General features: G+C 40.6%; 1 protein-coding gene across 19 annotated transcripts in view; it reads left to right on the top strand.

Moving 5' to 3' along the window:
- The window catches only part of PTPRD (protein tyrosine phosphatase receptor type D), a 3,982,777-nt gene that overhangs the window by 3,416,105 nt on the left and 544,111 nt on the right, over positions 1-22,561 (top strand). For all 19 annotated transcript variants that reach the window (XM_069230134.1, XM_069230131.1, XM_069230149.1 and 16 more), the window contains one exon: positions 1,061-1,228. In XM_069230134.1, the coding sequence (XP_069086235.1) occupies positions 1,144-1,228 (85 nt within the window). In that variant the 5' untranslated portion in view covers positions 1,061-1,143. The remainder of the gene's footprint in view (positions 1-1,060; positions 1,229-22,561) is intronic.

Here is a 22,561-nt window from a genome sequence, read left to right as displayed (position 1 = left end):
TACTTGTTGCACTTCTGTCTGAAAGGTGTAACAATTTGATGCATTCACAGGTTTACCTGTCTTGGTAAATCTGGGAATGCGCCAAAATCCATGGGTGTATGCAAGGGTACACCCGCTTTACACTCATGTAACACTTCTCCGGCACAGAGTAACACAAGGCAGTGACTTGCACTGCCTTTCAGTACTCCAAGTTACCAAGCAACGCAGGGCTACGCAAGATGACCTTACGTGGCTTGGTAAGTATGACTTAAGGCTTGTGTTGCCCTTGTGTCGCCTTATGTGACTCAAGGGCAACACATTCCTATGATAAATCCGGGCCCAGATCTTTTAGAGAAGAATAATGTCAACTTTTATCTTCCTTAGTTTAGTGGACAGCAGGTTGAGATACATTGGATAGTTATGTGATGCAAGCATCACTGCCTTCACTGACATAAACCAACAGTTAATGCTGCCTCAAACAGTGTTTTTTCACATGTGTGAATTTTAGGTATAAATGTTGCACATTACTCAATCGCCGAACTGTGCTCTGAAGTGCATAACTGCACAGTCCTGTAGTGCATTCTGCTATCAAGTAGCTCCCCTCATAACTCAGCACTCAACAAATCATTAAAATAAATCAACACATAAATTTAACGACAACAGACATTTTCTGGTACATTCAGCACTTTACTAATTTTAATTTGAGAACTAGAAATAGTCCTCCAGTTTTAGGATGTGGTTAATAAATGTAAGGATTTTACATTGCCAACCAAATTAGAGCTATCCTAACTATGCCTTTGAAACGGTGATGGTCACCCTGCAATAACAGGACGTTACGGAGGACATATTGCAATTCGTTCTAGCACCGCGCATCATATTGCAGCATTTATAAAGCTCAATCTACTCCTATGTGGGGCAATGAAGCATTTACCTACATTGTAGCAAGCTTTGCCATTTAGGGTGGGAGGGTGGAAGGGTGTTGTCGTTCAATCTGTCTCTGCTATCTGCTTCCAGATTCTCTACACAGCACAGCCACGAGGAGGCATAACCATGTGATTTCTTTTCTGTTCTCTCCTGACAGGCTTTGAAGGTACTGCATCTGACATTTCAGACCGGACAGACTCGCTGTGGCTTCTGAGCCTGTGAGCCCGAGGCTGCCAAAGCATGCAGGTGCCAAGCTGTCGGATGATGCACATAGCCAGGCCCGTGGTGGTTCTCCTGTGCTGCCTGCTGTACGCGGATGCCGAGAGTAAGTCCCGCCACGTCGTTTTATTCCCTTATGCAGCTTTCCTATGTGAGTGATGCAGCTGAAAGTGACTCATAATATGCCCCATTTTGAGAAATGTGATTGTTATCCACATTACCAGAGGGCACTTCTACGATGTCACATACTCTGCTTTTCCATTCTTCTAACTGCCCATACTCTTCCTCACTTGGTGGTGCGCCCCAAGTGAAATTTGTCAAAAAAAGGGGAGCCTTGTACTCCTCCAACCATTACGGGCCATTAAAAGCTTCTTTGGCGCTTCAATTTTTTCTTTTTTAAGTTTAGCAGAATAAACAGTATCATGTTGAGCCCAATTAAGATTCATGGCCTTTTGTAGCTGTCACAGCAGCTGCTCTTATGTATTATTTCCGACAGCTGTCGTGGAGTGTTGCGCTCAGGCAACTCATGCAGAACTGACAGCGATGTGGCAGGCCTGCATGTGTGAGGCCTTCTCCACAGGCCGGGCTACCCCGCGCAGAGCATGGACTCTTCCAATGCGATGCAACAGAGTGATGGCCAATTATCCTTGCAATTAATTGAAATATCAGATATATTTTGAATAAGAAGTTAGTAAATCATTAGGTTTGTTATGTGTCTTCTCCCAGCTGACTCTGTGGTTTCATAAGATAGTCATATAAGGAAGAAGGCTTGTTGCGGAAAATCTAGCCAAAATTAAATTTATTATCTGTTTTATATGGCTCATACCAGAACCATGGGGTGCCTTGGTGTTTCACATAGCTATGAGAGCATATCACATTATACAAGAGACAGTGTATGCAAAACAGAAACACAGGGCGTGCAAACAACAAAGCAGTAGAAATTAAACACATGGGCCCTGATTCACAAAGATAAATTTACACTTTTGTGTACGCTTACTATTGTTTGCTATTCACAAAGTTATTTTCCTAGTAGTATCGTCATGACTGCTGAGTGCCCACGTGTAAAATTATAAAACTGTGCTATCTTTGTATGTAAATACCTTTGAGAATAGCAAACAATCATACATTTACACAAAACTGTAAGCTTACCTTTGTGAAGCAGGCCCATGGTAACAAATGATGTAGCAACCAGTAATGTATATAAATTATTTTCTGATCAAAGTTCAATGAGTGTTATTTTCTTCATTCAAGGAAACTCAAACAATGCATGTAAAATATGACTTACTGTGGACAAAGTGAATGAATCCATTATCACAAGACATGAAACTACAGAGCAAGCAGAGTGCATTCTTCAGGAGATATTAGTGTTGGTGCTAAGCTAAGTCAGTAATAGAAGTATTTTAGTATAGTAGAAAAAATGGTTAACTTGTAGATATGGCTCAAGTTGGATTGTTATACAAAATAATTATGTGACTCTCTGCCAAATGTAACATTTATTGTTACAGTGTAAATTAACTTGTAGAAGAGTAGAATCCCCTCCTTTGTGAAATATATTTTATATTGTATGTTTAAGGCTGAAAGAAGGGGATAGTTACTTATCGGATGAGGAGGAGAGTGGAGCTCCAGATTTTAATGCAGACGCAGAGAAAGATTAGGCCTTGGCATGAAATCCATTCCATTTCATTGTTTGTCCCCTGTTGTCTACTTTAGTGAGCTATAAGGAAAAGGATTTCATCACAGAAAAAAACTCCAGGGTTAAACAATATATATGCTGTTTTATCTTTGGCATTGACTATTGGCCAACAGTAAAGGAACAGGTTGATTTGTACTTTTATATATATACTTTTTTTACTATCATGATTTACTAAGAGCTGAAAGCAAAAGACATACCAACCTATACATTTACATCTTCATATGGATTCTATTTCTGAGTTTTTTGGGTTTAGCAGAAAAAGCCTAGTCAAATCCTCAAACTCTACAGCAAACGTAGGTTTCCATGAATGCTTCATTTTTTAACTTGGAGATTTTTCCCATTTTGCAAAGTCATGACTAATATTTTTCCTTCAAAAAATGTATTTTCCTGAGGAAAAAAACCCTTTGTTATATTAGGTGTTGCTGTTTTACCTTTCGGGACCGGGAAAGTCACGAATTTCACAGAACTACACATCATTTGTTTACATTGTCAGGGTATGAAACTACTTGTAAATCGTATATTAATATCCACACAGTTAGTAGATTCTATTTTCTCCAGATACTTCTGCAGACTGACCCACTCTGAAATTATTCTCCCCTTGTCTAAATGTGGCCGACGGCCGTGGAATATCTGCCAAATGTTCGGTGAACTTTCCATAATCATAAGGGCCGTGTTCATATACACAATTCGTCAAATCTTGATTGTGGGAATTAGTATATAGCGTTTACAAGCACAGCTTACTTTTCCTTGCGGCCAAGCTTAACCACGGTGCACAAGAAACTGTGTAGATCAACCCCATATATTTATATAACTTTGATTATGAATTAAGAACAATTTTGAGTGCTGGACGTTTTGCTTTGACCTCCAGCTTGGAGATTGAAGGGTTAATTTATTCTTGTCTTCTGGCTTGTCATCTGTGTAATTTGGCCGGGGAAGTGCCTAGGGCCTGCACTTGTGGCATGCACAGTACTAAAATGTTATAGTTTGTTCTTTACTTGGCATCTTATTTTTACAAATGAATTGCTAAACCTATTAGGATGCGCAGTGCCTTTTGCATCTGCAGATTTTTGTAGTTGCAAGTTTGATAATGTTATTCTTGATGTTCTGAGAGGCAATTGTGAATTCAAAAAATATGGATATGTTTGCACTTAAGGCAGACACAGCTGCATTTTTAACATGTTGATCCAGACTCAATGCATTGAATTTATGCTGTCAGGCTTATCCCCAAAGAAAAACAATTACAACTAAAGCAGTACAATGTTTGGATCTTTCAGGGAATCTGACATGACAAATGATCAATTTTCTGATCACAACAACCAAGGGACTTCTAATGGTCCCAAGTTTTTATAGGATTTTATATTTAGGCTTCAGCATTATTGTGAATTTTTACCAGAGGGTAAAATTCAATATTGGCAATGACGCACCTTTGTTGTCATTTGTTTTAGCACACGAGTATTACTCTTTTGTTCCCCATTTCCCAAGTGCTCTGAGGTAGTTAATCAGTTTCATGTATGAGTTTGCAAGAACTAAAGTAGTAAACAATTAAATAAAATACAATTGATAAAACTGCTTACATTTGGCACTTGAAACACATATTATTCCTAATGAAATATAGAGCAGAGAAGCAGAGTGCAATGTCAGTCTTTCATTGATTTAAATATTTAAATGTTCTCAAGTGACATGCCAATAGGACAACCAAAGCTACAACAGAGCATTCTTGTATGAAGTTAATTATGGTGACTACCAGCTGAAAGTAAACTTGAATATTAATAATTAATGAAACAATATAAAGTGTTTGCTATGAATTATTGTGAATTACCTTAACACATCAAATATATGACACATATCTCCTTGTATTCGCCACACTGACAATAACTGATCTAACATGGGAGCATAGTCTCAATTATTCCATATCTGCCCCAAATCTTTACAGTGGTTTGTACTGAGTGACTTGTGAAAGAGAGAGATACGTTGATGTGAAATTCTTGGCCTTCATTAGAACCTTAGAACCCTTTTTTTATAGAACAGGTGTACATTATTAGGGAGCCTCGCTTTCTGCTGGGGCTATGTAAAAAAATGAGTTAAGAAATGAGTGAGCGATGGTGACAAGACAGCTTACAAATCCACTCCATCTTGTGGGTAAAAACATGAAAAGTAGTGACCCATGTGGATTAACACTTGACCGAAGCTTTATAGTGCATTTATAATTGCCAATATAATTTAGGTAGAAGACAAGACATGGCTCTTTATAGATGACAAAAAGATCTGTGTCTTGGTTGTTGCTCCGGGGTAAGTTAAAAAATCAGATGTGTTTTAAAAAAGATGTCAGAATAGCATTTGAGCAACCAATAAGGTCCAATTGAGTAGATTAAAAGCCAACCGTTATCCCCTAGAGGGCCTAGAGTTATGGACAACAACAGAAAAAATTAAGAATATAAAGATCACCAATCCGAAGTGCTAGATGGTCGTTTATAATCTAATCAGCCTGTAGTTATTAACAAAGTGGATGTACTATAGAAACAATGCAGATAACCACAACAAGAGAAAAGTGAGACGTTGGGTACATAGGAAAGAGTATAATCCTATATAAAAAAGTTATGCTTTCAATGTACCTTGCCCTGATGAGGCCATACTTGAAAAATGTTGCACAGTTCTCCAAGAAATCAATCCAAAAGACAGAGGGAGACTGGAGTGAGTCGCAAAATGTGCGGATAAAATAATGCACAGACTTTTGAGACCCAACATTCTAATCATATATAAACTCAGGAGAAATCAGAAAAAAGGTGCATGGTTAGGATCAGGAATGCCTAAATAGATACCCATTGCGCAAGATACCGTAATTGTAGAGCAGACAGCACAACATGCAAAAGGAGGTTCCTGAGAAAAACATAAGGGCCAAAAGTACAGAAAAAAACAAGGATAAAAGTGTACATGAATTAACCTCTGAGGGGTCAGTAAAATATGTGGTAATTGCTAGGTGGAGAGACCATGTGGTCCTTGTTAAGTGTCAAATCCTGTTAGCGTGTTCAATAGATCATGCACCATAAGGCACTGCAGCCTACATGTCCTGCTCACAGGCAAGCGTCTTGATTGGGCTGATCCACTGGTGTTTCCAAATGTCCATGAAAGTCTCCCAGATTCACCATGAAGAGAAGGATAAACCCAGGCCCTCACTCAATAATGCAAATTTCACATATATCCCACTGGATGTAGGACAGCATTCTATGCTTTAATTATCTAAATTACAGATGGTGATCTAAGGAAAATGCAAAAAGGATGTACTCTGCATTCAACAGGTGTAGCATCCCAGATGCCCCACCAATTCTGAGTGTAAGGTGTGACAAATCATAGTGCCTTAATTGAAGTTCAAATTGATCTGCATCATGAACAAAGCCTGTATCAGAAAACACTTGTTGATAAAAAATTCCCAACCTTCCTTCAAGCCGTAATCCACCCCCTTTACACAACATCAAGAAATCTAAGATTAAGTCCCGCCTGGTTCTTTACACTTTCCAAATGAGTACTTACTAAACATGAAGAAAAGAACATCAAAGTACAATCACTTATTTATTTATATTTTAATTTGGAAATAATTGATTTGTTGCAATTCTAGCTCGGGGGCAGTACAACAAACTCACAGATAAGCTTTTTTTGCTGCAGAAGGGTCTCAAACAGTCCAGTGGTCTGCACAGAATAGTATTGTCTATGTGCTTGTGACATCTGATTGTATCCACATTATAGTAACCATGATGTGAAGGGAAAAGGGAGGACAGATGATTAGGAAACTATCAGACATTACAGAAAATATGATGTGAAGGGAAAAGGGAGGACAGATGATTAGGAAAGTATCAGACAGCATGCTGTGCAATTGTTTCCTTTTACATGACACATTTTTTTTTAAACTATCTTTTTGCGTCATAGTTAGGGGTGTGTGAAATTTGCATAATTTGCTTTTCAGAAAAATTACATTAAATTACATGTAATTAGATGTAATGCAAAACATCCATTTTGGATGTAAGGATGCATCTGGTCCTAAAAATAGCTCAAAAAACAGAAACTCCATGAACAGTAGCCACTTACACATTGGACATTTGCTTTGTTCACATGCGCTCATGCTAATAATTTGCCATGAATGAGAATTTTGTGTGACCAGCATAACAGGAACTGACACAAGATTACGTAGTGTACCAAAAATTCCAGCGAAGCCTAATTATAATTCACCCATTTAGGGTGTGTCCAATATAGTCAATCATACACACAGAATGTCTTTTAGTTCCAGAGGTTCCTAAGGTGATTGGTTCACCTAAGACTGTTGAGATATTTCAATGTGTCTGCCCCATAGGGAAGTATCAACGTTTTTCCTACACATTAGATAGGGCGGTATGGCTAGCATCCTGTTTATTTCAGTAAGTTCCTTCTACATATCGCCACACTGCTGATAAGAAACCAACAACATGAGCCAATTATGTGAGATCTATTTAGTCATAATGAAGTTCTGCACACAGCTACCACTAAAGCTTGGTGATAGTTTGACCTCTGGAGTGGCTGCCAAGTGACATATTAGCACCCCAGCAAAACTTAACAAGCACTGACAAAGTCATTAGCTGCAGCATTTTAAGGATGTGTTACGCTGTAGGTGAGCAACTTTGCTTGTGATGCCTCCAGCTACCATAGATAGAAAACCCCTCTAATGAAGCAACCTGCTGGACTACAGTGATATTGAAGTTGGAAATAGGGCCCCTTTCCTGAGAAGAATACCTTGGCAAATTTAATCTGCATCCTCAAAGAAAAGTGTTATTACCAGAGAGTTAGAAGGTGAATTTTGTGTTGTCAGTGGGGAGCTTGGAAGGCATATGAAGCAAAAATTGGCAATGTAGATAATTTTGACGAAGAGCCAGTATTTTAGTTGTATCTTTAAGAAATAATTTGTTTGTGAATGGCTATGTTTCAGCTGTAAATTCAATAATATGTTATCAAGGCAGCAAAGTGAAAAATGAAAGCACAATGGTGATTACTGAATAGGAATGCGTCAAGGCATTCAAACTGCACACAGTTTCTAAATGAAAAAACATAAACCTACAATTAAAATCTCATTATGTAGCTAAAGTAGCTATATGAAAGAATCCACAATGGGTCTAGTGTAATAAAAAGGATACTTGAGTCCCATCACGTAACCTTTTAGTAGCCTTTTTCCAAAGTTCCCAGGCCCTAACTGTCAGCCTATCCAAGTAATGGAAAACCCAGAAAATCCCTATTCTTCTCTTTGCAGACAACTTTCTACTCATCTCACAAACCCCTATGGGCCTACAAATTCTTGTGGACAAATTTAATTTACTCTTCCGGAACTATGGTCTAGAGTTGAATTTGAAGAAAACGAAATTGATGGTATTTCACTGTGGTTCTCGGAAGAAATGCATTATAAGACTAGATGGTAATACCCTGGACCAGGTTAGTTCCATCGATTACTTTGGCGTGAGGCTCACAGATACACTCCACTGGGAAGAGCAGGCTAGCAAGAGTGCTGGGCTCCTGCAACATCGGGCAGCATCCATACTGCGCCTTTATAGGAGCACAATGGCCAAAGCTGTATCCCCAGCAATTACGATCTATGTGGCCAAGGCGCAGGGAGCCGCTGTCTATGGTGCAGAGATATGGGGTTTCTCTGATAGTAGCAGGATAACCAAAAGTGAGAACAGTTTTGCAAGGGCCATATGCGCATGCCCTCCCAGCACCCCACTAATCCCTTTGTTTTTAGACTTGGGACTAAAACGGATGGCCGACCTAATTATTTTACGACCTCTGCTATATTGGGTAAGGCTATGGATAGTCCCTGAATTGGTCGTATATAAGATCTCACTTTTAGAATTGCTAAAATGTTCAAAATCTATCTCTATCCCATGGATTAAACACGTATCTAGCTGGTTTCGCACATTGGGATTGGGAGACGTCTGGGAAAATCCCCACCAACTTGAGAAATCCCATGTAAAAGTATTGAAGGGTGTATACTGGTCCTATGTACGGAACAACTATATTTCTCACAAATCTCATAGCCGTCTAACTAACCTTTTTATCGATTTTAAATGGTACCCAGAGTTTGAATTATATCTAGATATAATACCTGACTTACTAGGCAAAGGACTGTATGCCAGATTTTGTTTCGGGACATTACCATTGAAGACCTTGACGAGTAGATGGGGATCCAATGCCACTTCCGATATTTGTCCCGTGTGTGGGATTTCCCCTGAAACAGTAGAACATTTTATGTTTTTCTGTCCTGCATACTTAGGCCCTCATTCTGACCTTGGCGGGCGGCGGAGGCCGCCCGCCAAAGTCCCGCCGTCAGGTTACCGTTCCGCGGTCGAAAGACCGCGGCGGTAATTCTGACTTTCCCGCTGGGCTGGCGGGCGGTCGCCTTCAGACCGCCAGCCAGCCCAGCGGGAAAGAGGCTTCCACGATGAAGCCGGCTCGGAATCGAGCCGGCGGAGTGGAAGCTGTGCGACGGGTGCAGTTGCACCCGTCGCGTATTTCACTGTCTGCGCAGCAGACAGTGAAATACATGTAGGGGCCCTCTTACGGGGGCCCCTGCAATGCCCATGCCAGTGGCATGGGCACTGCAGGGGCCCCCAGGGGCCCCGCGACCCCCCCTACCGCCATCCGGATCTCGGCGGTCCGACCGCCGGGATCTGGATGGCGGTAGGGGGGGTCGGAATCCCCGCGGCGGTGCAGCAAGCTGCGCCGCCGCGGAGGATTCAATGGGGCCGCGGTACACTGGCGGGACCCCGCCAGTGGTGCCGGTCCGACCGCGGCTTTACCGCCGCGGTCGAAATCCCCATTGGAGCACCGCCGGCCTGTCGGCGGTGCTCCCGCGGTCCTCCGCCCTGGCGGTCAAAGACCGCCAGGGTCAGAATGACCACCTTAGTCCCTAGGTCTAAATGGATCCACAAAATCTGCTGTGAAATGAAGATAAGGAAATGTGCTTTAGCTCTGAGGTTCTTAAAAGGCCACAATTCAAATGTGTTAATTTATGGAGTAAGCAAGTTTTTAGTAGCAGCATGCCGCATACGCAACTCTTATATAAATAATGACTTTTAACGGATTTTAAAGACTGGGCAACCAGGGTTTTTATTGTTAGATATTGGTTTAGGGTAGACTTGTACTGCTTTATTTATGATGTTATTTATCTTTGTAATGTATTGCTTTGATGGTCTGTCAATCGAATAAAGCTTATTATGAATCATGGATGCCTCGAGGCATTCAAACTGTACACAGTTTCTAAATGAAAAAACGTAAACCTACAATTAAAATCTCATTATGTAGCTAAAGTGGCTATATGAAAGAATCCACAATGGGTCTAGTGTAATAAAAAGGATACTTGAGTCCCATCATGTAAATACATATGGGACAAAGTAGCCTTTTTCCAAAGTTCCCTGGCCCTAACGGTCAGCCTATCCAAGTAATGGAAAACCTTGAAAGTGTCCTAAAATCAGTGGCTAAGTGAGGCTAACTCGAAGTCCCCACTTCTTCTGAACATATGCTTGTTATGACCCAGTGATGACATGAGTTTTTTTTCAGACAGCTTAAGTTGCCTGTAGTCAGATCTAAAAGGGACATTTTTAACTGGGTGGGAATATTAGTAAAGGCAATGGCCTAAAGTTCTGTAGGCAAAGCAAACATGTCATTGCCATTTAATGTATGAAATCATTATTAAAACTTATGAAGCATACTGAAATCAAGCATCTTTCTTGAGATTTGAAGAAAATATGGCCTGGACCATGGCACAGATGAGACGTTTAATTTTGTATAATGGTACAGAGTGCTTAAATCCCTTCAAACAGGCTGTTCAATCAAAAATATTTTATGAACATGATTCAGTCTTGTAATCTTACCTTATGCAACTATTGGAATCTCTATCCATCTGAGAAACATTGCCCTTAATGCAAATTGAGAAAATATTCACCTTTATGAGTGTCTGTACCTGTATATTTAACATTAAAGATTCTGGCCTAGGATTAATAGTGCATTGAAAGGAATGCAAAACACTTCTTAAGTTGATGCCTTCAATACTTGATCACCACCTATTCAAGATTATTTGAATTTACTTTGAAAATCACTGTTAATTATTGTTATACATAAAGGCTAATCATCACTGTTCTAAAAGAAAATGTCCGAGTCATCCATTGTTAAATCAATTCCCACAAGAGACAACCAACATACAGAGTATTATTTTAGGTCTCTGTTGCACCACCTCTCTTGCCTGCTTGTCTGAATGGAAATGAAAGTGACAGTAACCACCTAGAGAGCATGTGCTACTTCGAAAATGGATGAACTATATTTGATCAGTTCTCTAAGACTCCCAGATTAGACTGGAGCAGTGGGTGCTTTTCTTCTCCTCCAGCAACAGACATATTTAAGTGACCGCTTGAATGGGGTGCTGCAGACAGTAGCGATAGCTGAGAGGCATTTGTGAATGAGAAGAGGTTGAAACAATTACTATTGTTATGTTTTCCTTTGCTCTCATTGGCTCGTGCACAGGAAATGTTCCTAACCCATCAATTGACTCCAGTGCAAAAATAGCTGTCCATAAAATGGATTTACAGTTTGTTAAATTACTCACAGCCAGTGATAAATTGAGGCAATTTATAAACACCTGAAGTGTCCCGTTCAATTACATTTCTGTCTAAGAATTTTTGTCACCACGATTAATATGCTAATTCTATGGATGTCATATGCTTCTATGTGCCTTTTTATATGAAAGACTGTGGCCAGTGCTTCCACCACAATAGTATTGTATTCAATAATTCCAGCAGGAAATAGAGGGATGAAATATGGAAACACTTAATGATGGTCATCCTCTTCTCTTTAGCAACTCTTTTTACTGGCTTGCCTAAATATGCTATGTTGAACCTAGGAACTCTGGCAACCAACTCTACAGATAAAAGCCAGTTAACTTGCATAGCAAACAATCCAGTTGCCAACATTGGCTCACATTCAATCGATTGCCATTTTTTAAACTTAAAAGAAATCAGACATACATAAGAGTGCTGGAACACTCACAGACAGAGAATGTGGCTCGCTATGTATAACAAGACCCAGAAAACTCACGGGGCACTAAGCCACTGCAGAAATGAGCAGGGGAAGTAATATTTTAACTCAGATTGGATGACCACATATTTGCTGCATTCTGCAAATCCCTTGGCACCCAGTACACAACATTTTATTCACAAGTCTAATCTACAATAATAGTTTAGGAATAGTTTGTTGTTTGCTTGAGAACTATGTAACACATCAGAGGCAACGATTTCTCTTTTCAGGGATCTATTCTCTGGAGAAGACGCACTTCTCCCCTGAGAAACTATTATCAGATCAAACACCATAAACACCTTGAAGGCATTGCTAGTTCACAGGAGCACACTCCAACCAGAAGGACATATATGTCAAATGCATTTCCTACTGTAAAACCTCAAAACGAATGCACAGAAGACAGCAGTGTGGCTGGTTCCCCATATAAAACCTCAATTTACCCTACATTGCATTAGTGATGAGTAGTGATCAAATCCAAGACGATTTATCCGTTTAGCTCATTATTACAGGGTGGAATGAATTCTCTGTGCTTTTTTTTCTATAAAAAAAACTAGAATACAAATAAAGTTCCAGGATCCACAGCCCAAGCAGTGCCCAGTAATGCGGCTTCGATCCAGCACCAGTTCCACATGGCTTGGGCCTTCTTTCAGTATGCCTAGGCTAGTAAGCAAATCTAATCTAAGTATATTTTGTTCCAGCATTACCAATGGCAAGATGGTGGGCAGTTAGGCCTGCCTTATACAGCCTCTATTTGTTTACTGGTTTTTAAGGAGTTTTTTTTTTTCTGGCAGACTGACTGTAAAATCGTTTGTGTGAACCATGCAGTAGATTGTGTTGATTAGGTAGTGACCTGGCTTCCGTGATGGTGTTTTGTCTGATTACTATCGCCACTCTACCTCAAATAATGTATTATTTCCTACCCAGTAATTGATCTAAGCCCATTGCCACTCTCGTTTTGAGGGTGGGGAATTTGGTCATTGTTTTGTCGACAAAAGCAATGTTTTATATGGTTATTAGAACATGTTTGAAGATGCTCTTAAAAGTAAAATCTAAGCATTTCAGAATAGTGTTTACCCTGTAACTGAAAGAGCATGCCCAGAGCTGCACACTATTTAATGTAAAGTTACTTAAAACATCTCATTCTAGAAGAGCCATTTTCTAAATTGAAAGCTATTGTGGTTAATTAGCTCACTTGAGTGTCAGTTGTATTTTGTGATCCTGCTCCCAAAATAATATTAGAACAGAAGCTAAATACATTGTACCATAATGATATAGAGCTAGGTCTCAATGAAGTATGGTACTTACTTCTCGAAAGGGTGTGAAAGGTGGGCTTCTAGGTTTCTTCTGAAGAAAACAGGGAAGGTTTCACCTTCAATTTAGCAGAAAGCGGCTGCTCACGTGACTATGCTTGAGCAGTTCTGAATCTTGGTGCTTTCAAGTACCTGTTTTTGAGTACTGTTTGTACTCCTGAAATAGTCAATCAGGCAGACAGATATGCAGTTTTATCTTGATGTATGTCTTTTAAAATAGGTAGCAAAACTTGATTCATGGCTCGATACCTTAACTTAAAAAATCAAAGAAGGCACGACAACATAACGCTAAGATTGCTGGGCTTGACAGCCATAACTTTTTTAAATGGGTATGTCTATGGCACATGAGGCAGTGCTTGAGGCCGATGGAGTAGCAAGTGTGCCAGTGGAAAATGTACCTGCCAACCCTGTGGTGGTCTAGTGAAATAAGTAAATCATTGACATGCAATGGGGCCCTTATACACGTAAGCCCCAGTACCTCTCACGCTGTTGCCCTAATGACTGCTACACTCAGTAGAATATTCTACTCACTCCTATTTGGTCAGATAGGCTTTTAGTGTCCTGATTAAATTTACATTTTCAGAATGCGTGGCGTGATTAGCTCAAATGCTCAATTAATCAAGCGTGTCCAGTCTTTACTCTTTCATGCAGATATTATAGCAATTCATCTGTATCAAATGCAGACCGATGGTACTTTACAAACTATAAATGTAGGTTAGGCAGTGAAGTTAAAAAAAAGAAAAACCTTTCAACTTTCCCATTGCTAAATTAGCACTGTAAAGCTTCGGTAATGAGCAAAATATGCCAGCTATTTCTGTGATCACATAATGTGGCCGGTGTTGTATTTTTGTAGTCTGAATTAATTGGTCCCCAGTAGAGCTGTAAATAGGGAAAAACTCTTTGAGTCTGAAATTTCAATAAGACAAGTCTATAAAAGTAGTTTCCCCATTTCAAAGAATTAAAAGGTTTTTTATTCATTTATGTCTTTGCTGAAAATATGTTTTGGTCTCCTGTTTTATTGATCAAGATGTAGATTTTTTTTCGTTTATGAAAAACACGTGGGTTGTTCTTCAGAATTTCTTGTCAGAGGTTTATCTTTCTGAAATATGGTCTTTGCAATGAAACATTCTGCAAACATCGCACTGTTGTCTGCCTCAATGGGGGGGGGGGGGGTCACTGTTGCCTTGATGCATGCCGTGATCATAAATACACATTTATTTGAAATACGTGCATGAATGTATCTTTGATCTCATCAAGAATCTAGAAGTTAATTATTTTTAAAAATGTAATCTTTCAATCAGAGAGAACCTCACTATTTGTTTTTTTCATAAAATGATGTTTTTGATCTAATTGCGCATTAAACTCCTACCTATTTTGTGCAATATCCATCACAGGTGATAATTGGTTTTCTCTGAACAATTAAATGTGGACTGGCAATACCTACTATTGCCTCTACCGTCTTGCAGCATTCTCTGGTCTCGCAAAAGAACAATGCGTTTGCTCACTGAAGAACTGACATCACTCCGAGTCCATAACTATGTAAATGTTCATATTGTTCATTTTTTGCTGCAAGATGTCCATTAAAGCAATTTAATGCTTTATATTGATTCTTCGTGCAGAGTTGCCACATTGAATGTGATAGACACATAAGTCTTGCCTCTCAGGCAATACCTGAGGGTCACATAAAGTCAGAGTTTAATATTCGATGAACCTCACAATTCAAACCCAATTCATGTATATTTCTCTTACGAATTTTAAACGTTGAAGTGCTTACTACTGATATGAATTTGGTCCTAAGTGGAATGAAATACATACCAATGGTCTAAGACTATTTAAACTTATCAAAAACCATTAAGGTACGATTAACAAAGCCAGATGTGCATGTAATTTAGGTGTATGAATGCAAATGGCTGATCCTACTATTGCAAGGACTTCACAAAAGGAGACATTGCAGACCTAAATCCAGACCCTCACGGTAATAATATTCTCCACAATCATGTAATACTATCAGGCTGTTAATCGTGGGTAAATCATGGCACGTGTGTGTTAGGAATTGGGTGTCTAGTTCGCAGAGGAACATACCCTGTCCAAAGAGGGACCACAATCGTAGTCAGGGTAAATCAGATACACACACAAAATGAACCAGGGCTCAAACTCTGGCTTGGCACAGAGCAGTCTGTATGTGCAACACACACGCACACACAGTAACACATTGAAAACACCACAAAAAGACTTCACACAGGTTTAGAAAAATAGAGAATATTTACCTGAGTACAACAAGACCAAAACAATAAAAGTCCAATCAGTAGAAGTCGAGATATTAATTTTTAAAGATTAAACTCAAAGTAGTGCTTAGAAGTCACTAGCGAGCAAAAGGTTATGTGAAGTCCAGAGGGACTGGTGCAAATCCAAAGTTCAGGCCCACCACAATGGAGGATAGGCCAGCTACAGAGCACACACAGAGTCTGCTGAAAAGTATCTTTGGTGCAGCAAAGCATCGACATCTAGGAAACGGTGTGTTGGTTCTGATCTGCAAAGTAGGGAGAAACGCCATCATTGAGCTCACAATTTGGTCCCGCGTCAGCATTGAATTCCATTGATGTGAATGTAATGTGTCATTGAACCATGCAGCGTGTTGTCTTCAGGCCACGCAGGCTGTGAATCTGCTGTCTTCGTGCACTCTCTGCGTTCGTGTCAAGGGGGCGATGCGTCATTTCCGACCAGGGCAGTGGTGACAATGCATCTGTTTTTGCAGAAAGAAGCTGCAGAGCCCACGTCTGAGTCCCAGGACTGAAGGGGGCATCTCAGGCAAGGGTAGGACTCATAGATGGGCAGCAGCAACAGGAGCGTACCAAGAAGACTCTGATGTCCCTGGGACTGCAGGAGAACAGGAGGCAAGCCAGCAAGCTCTTTGAGTCACCCTGGGCTCAAATGAGTTGGGTCTAGTGCATATTTCAGCAAGGCACAGAGCAGCGGGCAGCAGGGCAGCTCAGCAAAGCAGAGAAGCAGTTCCTTAGGCCAGTCATTCCAAGCAGAATGGAAATCCTTCCATCACAACAGTCTTTACTCCAGCAGAGTTCTTTCCAGGTCCAGTAGTGAACTTATACCCAAATATGCCTTTAAAGTAGGGGTGACTTCATAGCAGCTCCTTGAATTGCACAGGTCCCCCTTTCATCCGGAGCTGGCTCCAGACTATCAGTAGGGAGTAATCAGGCCTTTGTGTGGGGACAGGCACTTCCCTATTGAAGTGTAAGTTTCAGCTTCCCTCCACCCTTCCTGCCCAGAAAGGTGCATCAGAATGCAGATGAATGCAGATTAGTCCTTTGTCATAACCACCCTTCCTTTGTTTGTGGGTGTCTAAAAGGAATGCACAAAGGGAAGCTGTCACCTAGCCCAGATGTGTATCGGAGATAGACTGCAAGACACACAGAGCAATAAGAGCAGAGAAATCCCTACTTTCTAAAAGAGGCATTACTAAAATACTAATTTTAAATCAGGCTTTACCAGTTACGAGAATTTATCATTACCATTCCAATGATATGAAGCATGGCAAAGCGCTACTCCTTTCTGATCATGAACTACAGCTTAAATATGTATTAAGGAACTCCCTATGCTGGCCTATGAGAGGAGTAGTCCTCACAGTGGTGAAAACAACTTTGGGAGTTTTTCACTACCAGGACATGTAAAACTTAAAAATATATGTCCTGCCTCTTATTTATATAAAGCCATGCCCCTTGGGCTACCTAAGGCCTACCTTATGGGTGACATATGTAATAAAAGGGGAGTTTAAGGCTTGGCAAGGAGTTTTAAATGCTAAGTCGAAGTGGCAGTGACAGAGGCTCTACAGTGGCAGGCCTGAGTGACATTTAAAGGGCAACTTAAGTAGGTGGCACAATCAGTGCTTCAGGTTCACTAGTCACATTTAATTTACAGGCCCAGGTATATGGTATACCACTTTACTAGGGACTTACAAGTAAATTAAATATACCAATATATGTGTACACCAATGTTACAATGTTTAGGGAGAAGCACATGCACGTTAGCACTGATCAACAGTGGTAAAGTACTGAGAGCCCTAAAGCCAACAAAAAAAGGTCAGAAAAAGAGGAGGAAGGCAAACAGTTTGGGGTAACGCTGCCATAAGGGCCAGTTCCAATACAACCCCCTTCCAGCCTAAATCTAGGGTAGACTAATCAATACCTTGATGGATTTTCCTGCTTATGACGATAGAACCTGGATAATGTCTCACTACTGAAAGGGTACGTGTCAGTCCTACGCCTTTCTGAACCCAGTTAGATCCCTTTGTCAATGCTCTCTGGGGTCATAAGGCTAACCCATGGGGAATCATTCTCCTTACATAAGAATCCCATCCGGGTAGCACCTAACCTTAACTTGCTCACAGATGCATCCCAGTAGGAAGACAGTACCACCACAGCCAACAAATTGATGAGGCTCATTCCACTTCTTGGGTCTGACTCCTGTCCCCAACCCAAGGAAAACTCTGTCCACAGGGACAGAGGACACTGACAGTTGAAAGTGTCAAGAGCCAGGCCACAGGCCATCCGGGCGTATCTGCCTTCTGTTGTGTCTCAGATTGGGGGGCAGTAGCTCCAGGTGCCTTGCATCCTTTGTCCACTCTCCCTCCCACCAGTTCAGAGGTGGTATCCTGCAACTGGTCTTAAAACCCTGGGCAAAATGTTTGGGGTAGAAGGGCAATTTCCAACAGTGGGTCTTCCATAACAAAGTTTCTGAACAACCCCAAAATTGGGGTTTATAGACATTCACTGTGACCCTTTCAAGCATTTCCCATTCTGCAAATGGTCAAAGATGTACATCTGTTTCCACCGTGGGAAGGTGATGAAAGTATTCCTATAGTTAATGTGTGCATGAAGGAAGAGGTTTTCTCCAAGGGAAATATTAATTTCCAGTCCAGTGGAAAAGAAATAGACAAAAATATGCCATTGCCCAAAGGCTTTAGCTTTTCACACTGCTTTACTGTAAAATGTGTACATTTACTCATTGATAAAATGCCATCACCAAAAAAAGTAATTCACCAAATCTTTGAAGCATTATGACTAGAAAGCTGTGCCTCCCCTGGAAACAATCCAAGATTCCTAAAATGTATAAATCTCAGCCTGTGCAGGAAAGAAAGTCTTTGCCTAGAATCACACCCTTGTTATTTAGTATAAATATAACATGATGGCTCTTGTTAAAGCAGGAAATGTGGAACTAACCTGTTATGGTTCAGTTCGTTGATTAAGTTCTTAACATTATGCAGGCTTCCAATTAGCTTTTCCTGATCAAGTTGTCTTTGTGGATGCACACTTTGATATTTACTGTTCTTCTATAAAAAGTCTTGGAAATCCTTTGAACACCATATTTCCCGGCATAATAAAAAGTATGCAGATAATCTCTTTACTTCCAAAAGACCTTACCAATCTTGTTCAATACTTGTAAATGACACATTTATTATTTATCGGGAAGGCAGTTGAGAATAGTCACCTTCCCTCTCTAATATTATTATGATCTCTCTTTCCAAGGCTGTCATCATGCCTTGCAAAATTGAGGGTGGGTATCCTTCTGCCCATAGTGTCGGTCCATCTCTGCATTTGAGATAGCACAGCAACCTCTGTAACCTACCACCTCAGTAAATGCCTTACCATGCCTTAAAATTAAAGTTGTGTTAAATTCTGAGGCATGAAAGTGTGTTCTGATGTTATTTTGTCAGGAAATGCTCATCCTAGCTATCGGGCGAGAGAAGGCCATACACAAAGAATTGCATTAGCAGCCTGTGGCTATTTAGTCCAATGTTTTTCTTAACTTTCTGCTGTAAAATTGTTTCCTATGTAACTTTAATTTAGCCAATGTAACCATCCTGAAAAGCTTCTTAGAGTATGCAAAATTAGTAAAGGACCCGTGGAAACTGCCAGATAGCGTAAATCAATACTAGATCATCTAATTTCGAGATTTCCAGCTGACGTATTGCTCATTCAGTGAGGCACGCAATGGCAATTACAGGAGTTTATGCACAGTGCAGAGGGGACGTCCTACCTATTGTTTACTGTGCAATATTAATCCCAAAACAGCTTTTTGTCTTGTAGAGGTAATGGAAGAATTTCTACATGCAGTTTCTTGTGGCAGAATAGTCACTAAATAAAAACGTTTGTGCCGGTGTCCCCAGGACAGCTAATGTTTGCAAATGAATTAAAACAAGGCTGTTCTAAGACATTTCAAATTGCATTTGTTTGCATTTTTGTGATCTAAGTAGCATACATCACTATTATCAAATCAAATGGCATTCACTTTGATGGTGCTGAGTTTAACAACATCAGCAAAATTTAGTTGAGCTTGTAGCAGCTGTCAGCAGCCATTGCTTAACTTGTTGACGAATCTTGCCAGCTAATACACCTTGAAAAGCTCCCCAGGGCTACTGAGTGCCTCGTTACCAAATATGGGGGAACTCCTTTGGAGCTTTCCTAGTAAAATATTCATATGGAAAATCAGATGGATTAGAAGTAAGTCTAACAGGAATTGGCGTGGAAACATCAAGTCCCAAATTTATTCCATACACCTCATGAAGGTGGGTCTGAAGGCAAAGGACTAATTAATCCACTCCAGGGATCTCTGTTTGACTTCATTTCCACAGAGGCCACAGAGGGCCCTTTGGTCCTTTCAAGGTCAATAAAATGAGTACCCCTGAGATTGGTAACAATAAACATCTGTTATCTTTCAAAAGTGCGAGGAAAATCTTTAGGGGTAACAAAGACGTTATGCCAACACATACCCCTATGGAGAATGTATATTTTTCAGTAAACACACACCTTGGCATTACAGTACTCCTGCATTAACTGTAAATTCGGGCATGTGATTATGGATGAAGTATTCCCTCATAATTGGTAATGAGAGCCGGAGTGCATTGAATACCAGCAGTATAATGCTTGAAAAAGCTTCTGGCCCACCTCTCATACACACATCATTGCAAAACAAATGCAACGGTGCATTATTAACTGAGAAGCTTGTCTTTTCTTCTACAGTTATTGACAAAAAGGTATAATGGCCTGTTTCAAATGTAGATTGTCCAACAAATCCTTTCAGACTTCAAGATAACTGGCCATTAGCTCATCCGTTATTTGACATGTGAATATCAGTTATTTATAGAATAGGAATATATGCTTGGTTCTTGCATTCATTTTCTTACAGTCTAAAGAAGACCATGTTTTCATGCTAAGGATCTGATTTAGATCTTGGTGGTAACAAGTCTGCTGCCACTTTTACGTTGGAAAACCTGTTCACTGGCCTGACGGTCCACTTGCTCGAGATAGATGTTGCTGGTCCAATAGATGATAATGTGCCCTAGTTCTGCCTACTCAGCCAAGGATTCCCATCTGTCGCTACAGTGGCACTGATAGCAGTGGCTGGCAGCGAACACCAGCCACTCTTATCGCCGTGCAGATTTGGATTTGCCTTCCTGCCAAACTGACTGTGGCGGTCCGGCCTCCACTTCTGAGTTGGCAGATTGGGGGGTAGATGGGGTGAAAACTCACCCTTTCTCCTGATTCCTCTTCCATTTTCGACTGGACCCGAATGGGTAGGATCTTTCTTCACTGCTACTACTGGACCACAGAGAAAACACGACCCCCCAGTTACTGGAATTGAATGTAGGGAACCCATATTGACTGTGTACATTGTGGGGACAGGCACATGAGCTCAGGATCACTACAGTCATATACATGTCACAGAAATGTTTTTAAATTACTGTGACATTTATATGTCGGGAACGCAAGTCTGTCAAACCCGGGGTACACTGGTACACAATGCACATCGCACAAATACAAGTGTCCTTATGATGTCAGTATTCATTGCCAAATGCTTGCTGGTGCCACAGTGACATCACAATCACACTTACCAACTATGTCCATGTGTGCACGTTGCAAGGGGACATGTACCTGTACTGCTGTGCTGCCAGTTGTGTGTGTGAGTCAGTATGTGTGTATATGCGATTGGATTAGTTTTTATATGGAGGTGTAGTGGGTGATGTGATTGTGTCAGAATGTGTGCCACTTGCATGCGGGTCTGCTGTTATTGTGTATGTGTGGTTATGTGTTGTGGTGTGTAACATTCAGATGAGCGTGGTTGTTTTGTGGTGGTCATTGTCGTGATGTATGTAGTTATGATATTGTGTGAGTGTAGATGAATGTGTAGTTGTGTTGGTTATCGTAGTTGTGTCATGGGTGAGTGTAGTGTCGATAGCGTGTGTATGTTGTGTCATGGATAAATGTCAATGTGTGTTTTCAGCATGTATGTGTTGTGGTGGAATGGAAATGGATAACGGTGTATACGTGGTATGTTGGGTAGTGTATAGTACGGGGAGACACATATAGCTAAGGTACAGTGTGTGTGTGTCTTACCTCTATTTCACATCCATTGCCATTGTCTGAAGTCCCCCAACGTCCCTCATATGGCAGCAATCTGTTGCCAGTACACCGCCTGTAGAACTATAACATGTAAATATGGGCGGCAGAAGGCTGCCATCCTGACAGCTAGGAAGAGTACTCCGTCATGAGGGGAGGCAGTTCAAGCTCAATACATCTAAATATGACAGGTGGACCACTGTCGGCTTGATAAAGTAGTTGAATCCGCCGCCACAGTGGATTGGCAGTAAATACTGTCAAGATCTCAATCAGGCCCTAAGTTCGCTCATGTCACAAGGTTACCAAACATGCCTAGAATGGGACAAATGACATTCAGGGTCATAAGAGGATGCAGGTGTGCTCTGCCCCACGGCCTATATGCACCTGCTCAAGGGTAGAACTCACCTGTGTCTGTAGGGAACCTACCAGAATTGTCTTAATTTTAAGTCAGCAGGCTATAAACATTTACACATTATGGTGAAAGAACAACTGGAATTTCATGGACAATACTTATAAATTTACAAATCAAGTAGGTCCTGTGTACATGTAAGCATTCCACCGCTTTGTAAATATGATGCTGCATTTTTGCCACACTATTGCCACACTAGCGTAACAAAATGACACTAATGTGGCATTTGTTGGCGCTAGACCCTTCTTAAATTTGGACCTAAGAACACTACTTTTCAGAAAAACGTTTGACTGATTGCACTGGATTAAAATATGAAATCAGGATCACTGCAGACATATACATGCCACTTTGCTATTGAATCATTGAGTTTTTAACCTCATAATTTCGATTGCTGTCTTTTTTATGCCAGTCTGTTGCTTTGTGCACAAGTATGCTTTTAATTGGCATGTGCCTCATTTGTTGTTAAAGTAGTTGTTAAAAATATCTTCTGAAGTAGGGGCGCATCTGCTTACTCATTTGTGCGATGTGTCATTTG

The sequence above is a fragment of the Pleurodeles waltl genome, chromosome 1_1 (assembly GCF_031143425.1).
Source record: "Pleurodeles waltl isolate 20211129_DDA chromosome 1_1, aPleWal1.hap1.20221129, whole genome shotgun sequence".
Lineage (NCBI taxonomy): Eukaryota > Metazoa > Chordata > Amphibia > Caudata > Salamandridae > Pleurodeles > Pleurodeles waltl.
The sequence above is the reverse complement of the archived record's forward strand: the minus strand, read 5'-3'. Positions and strand labels throughout refer to the sequence as shown.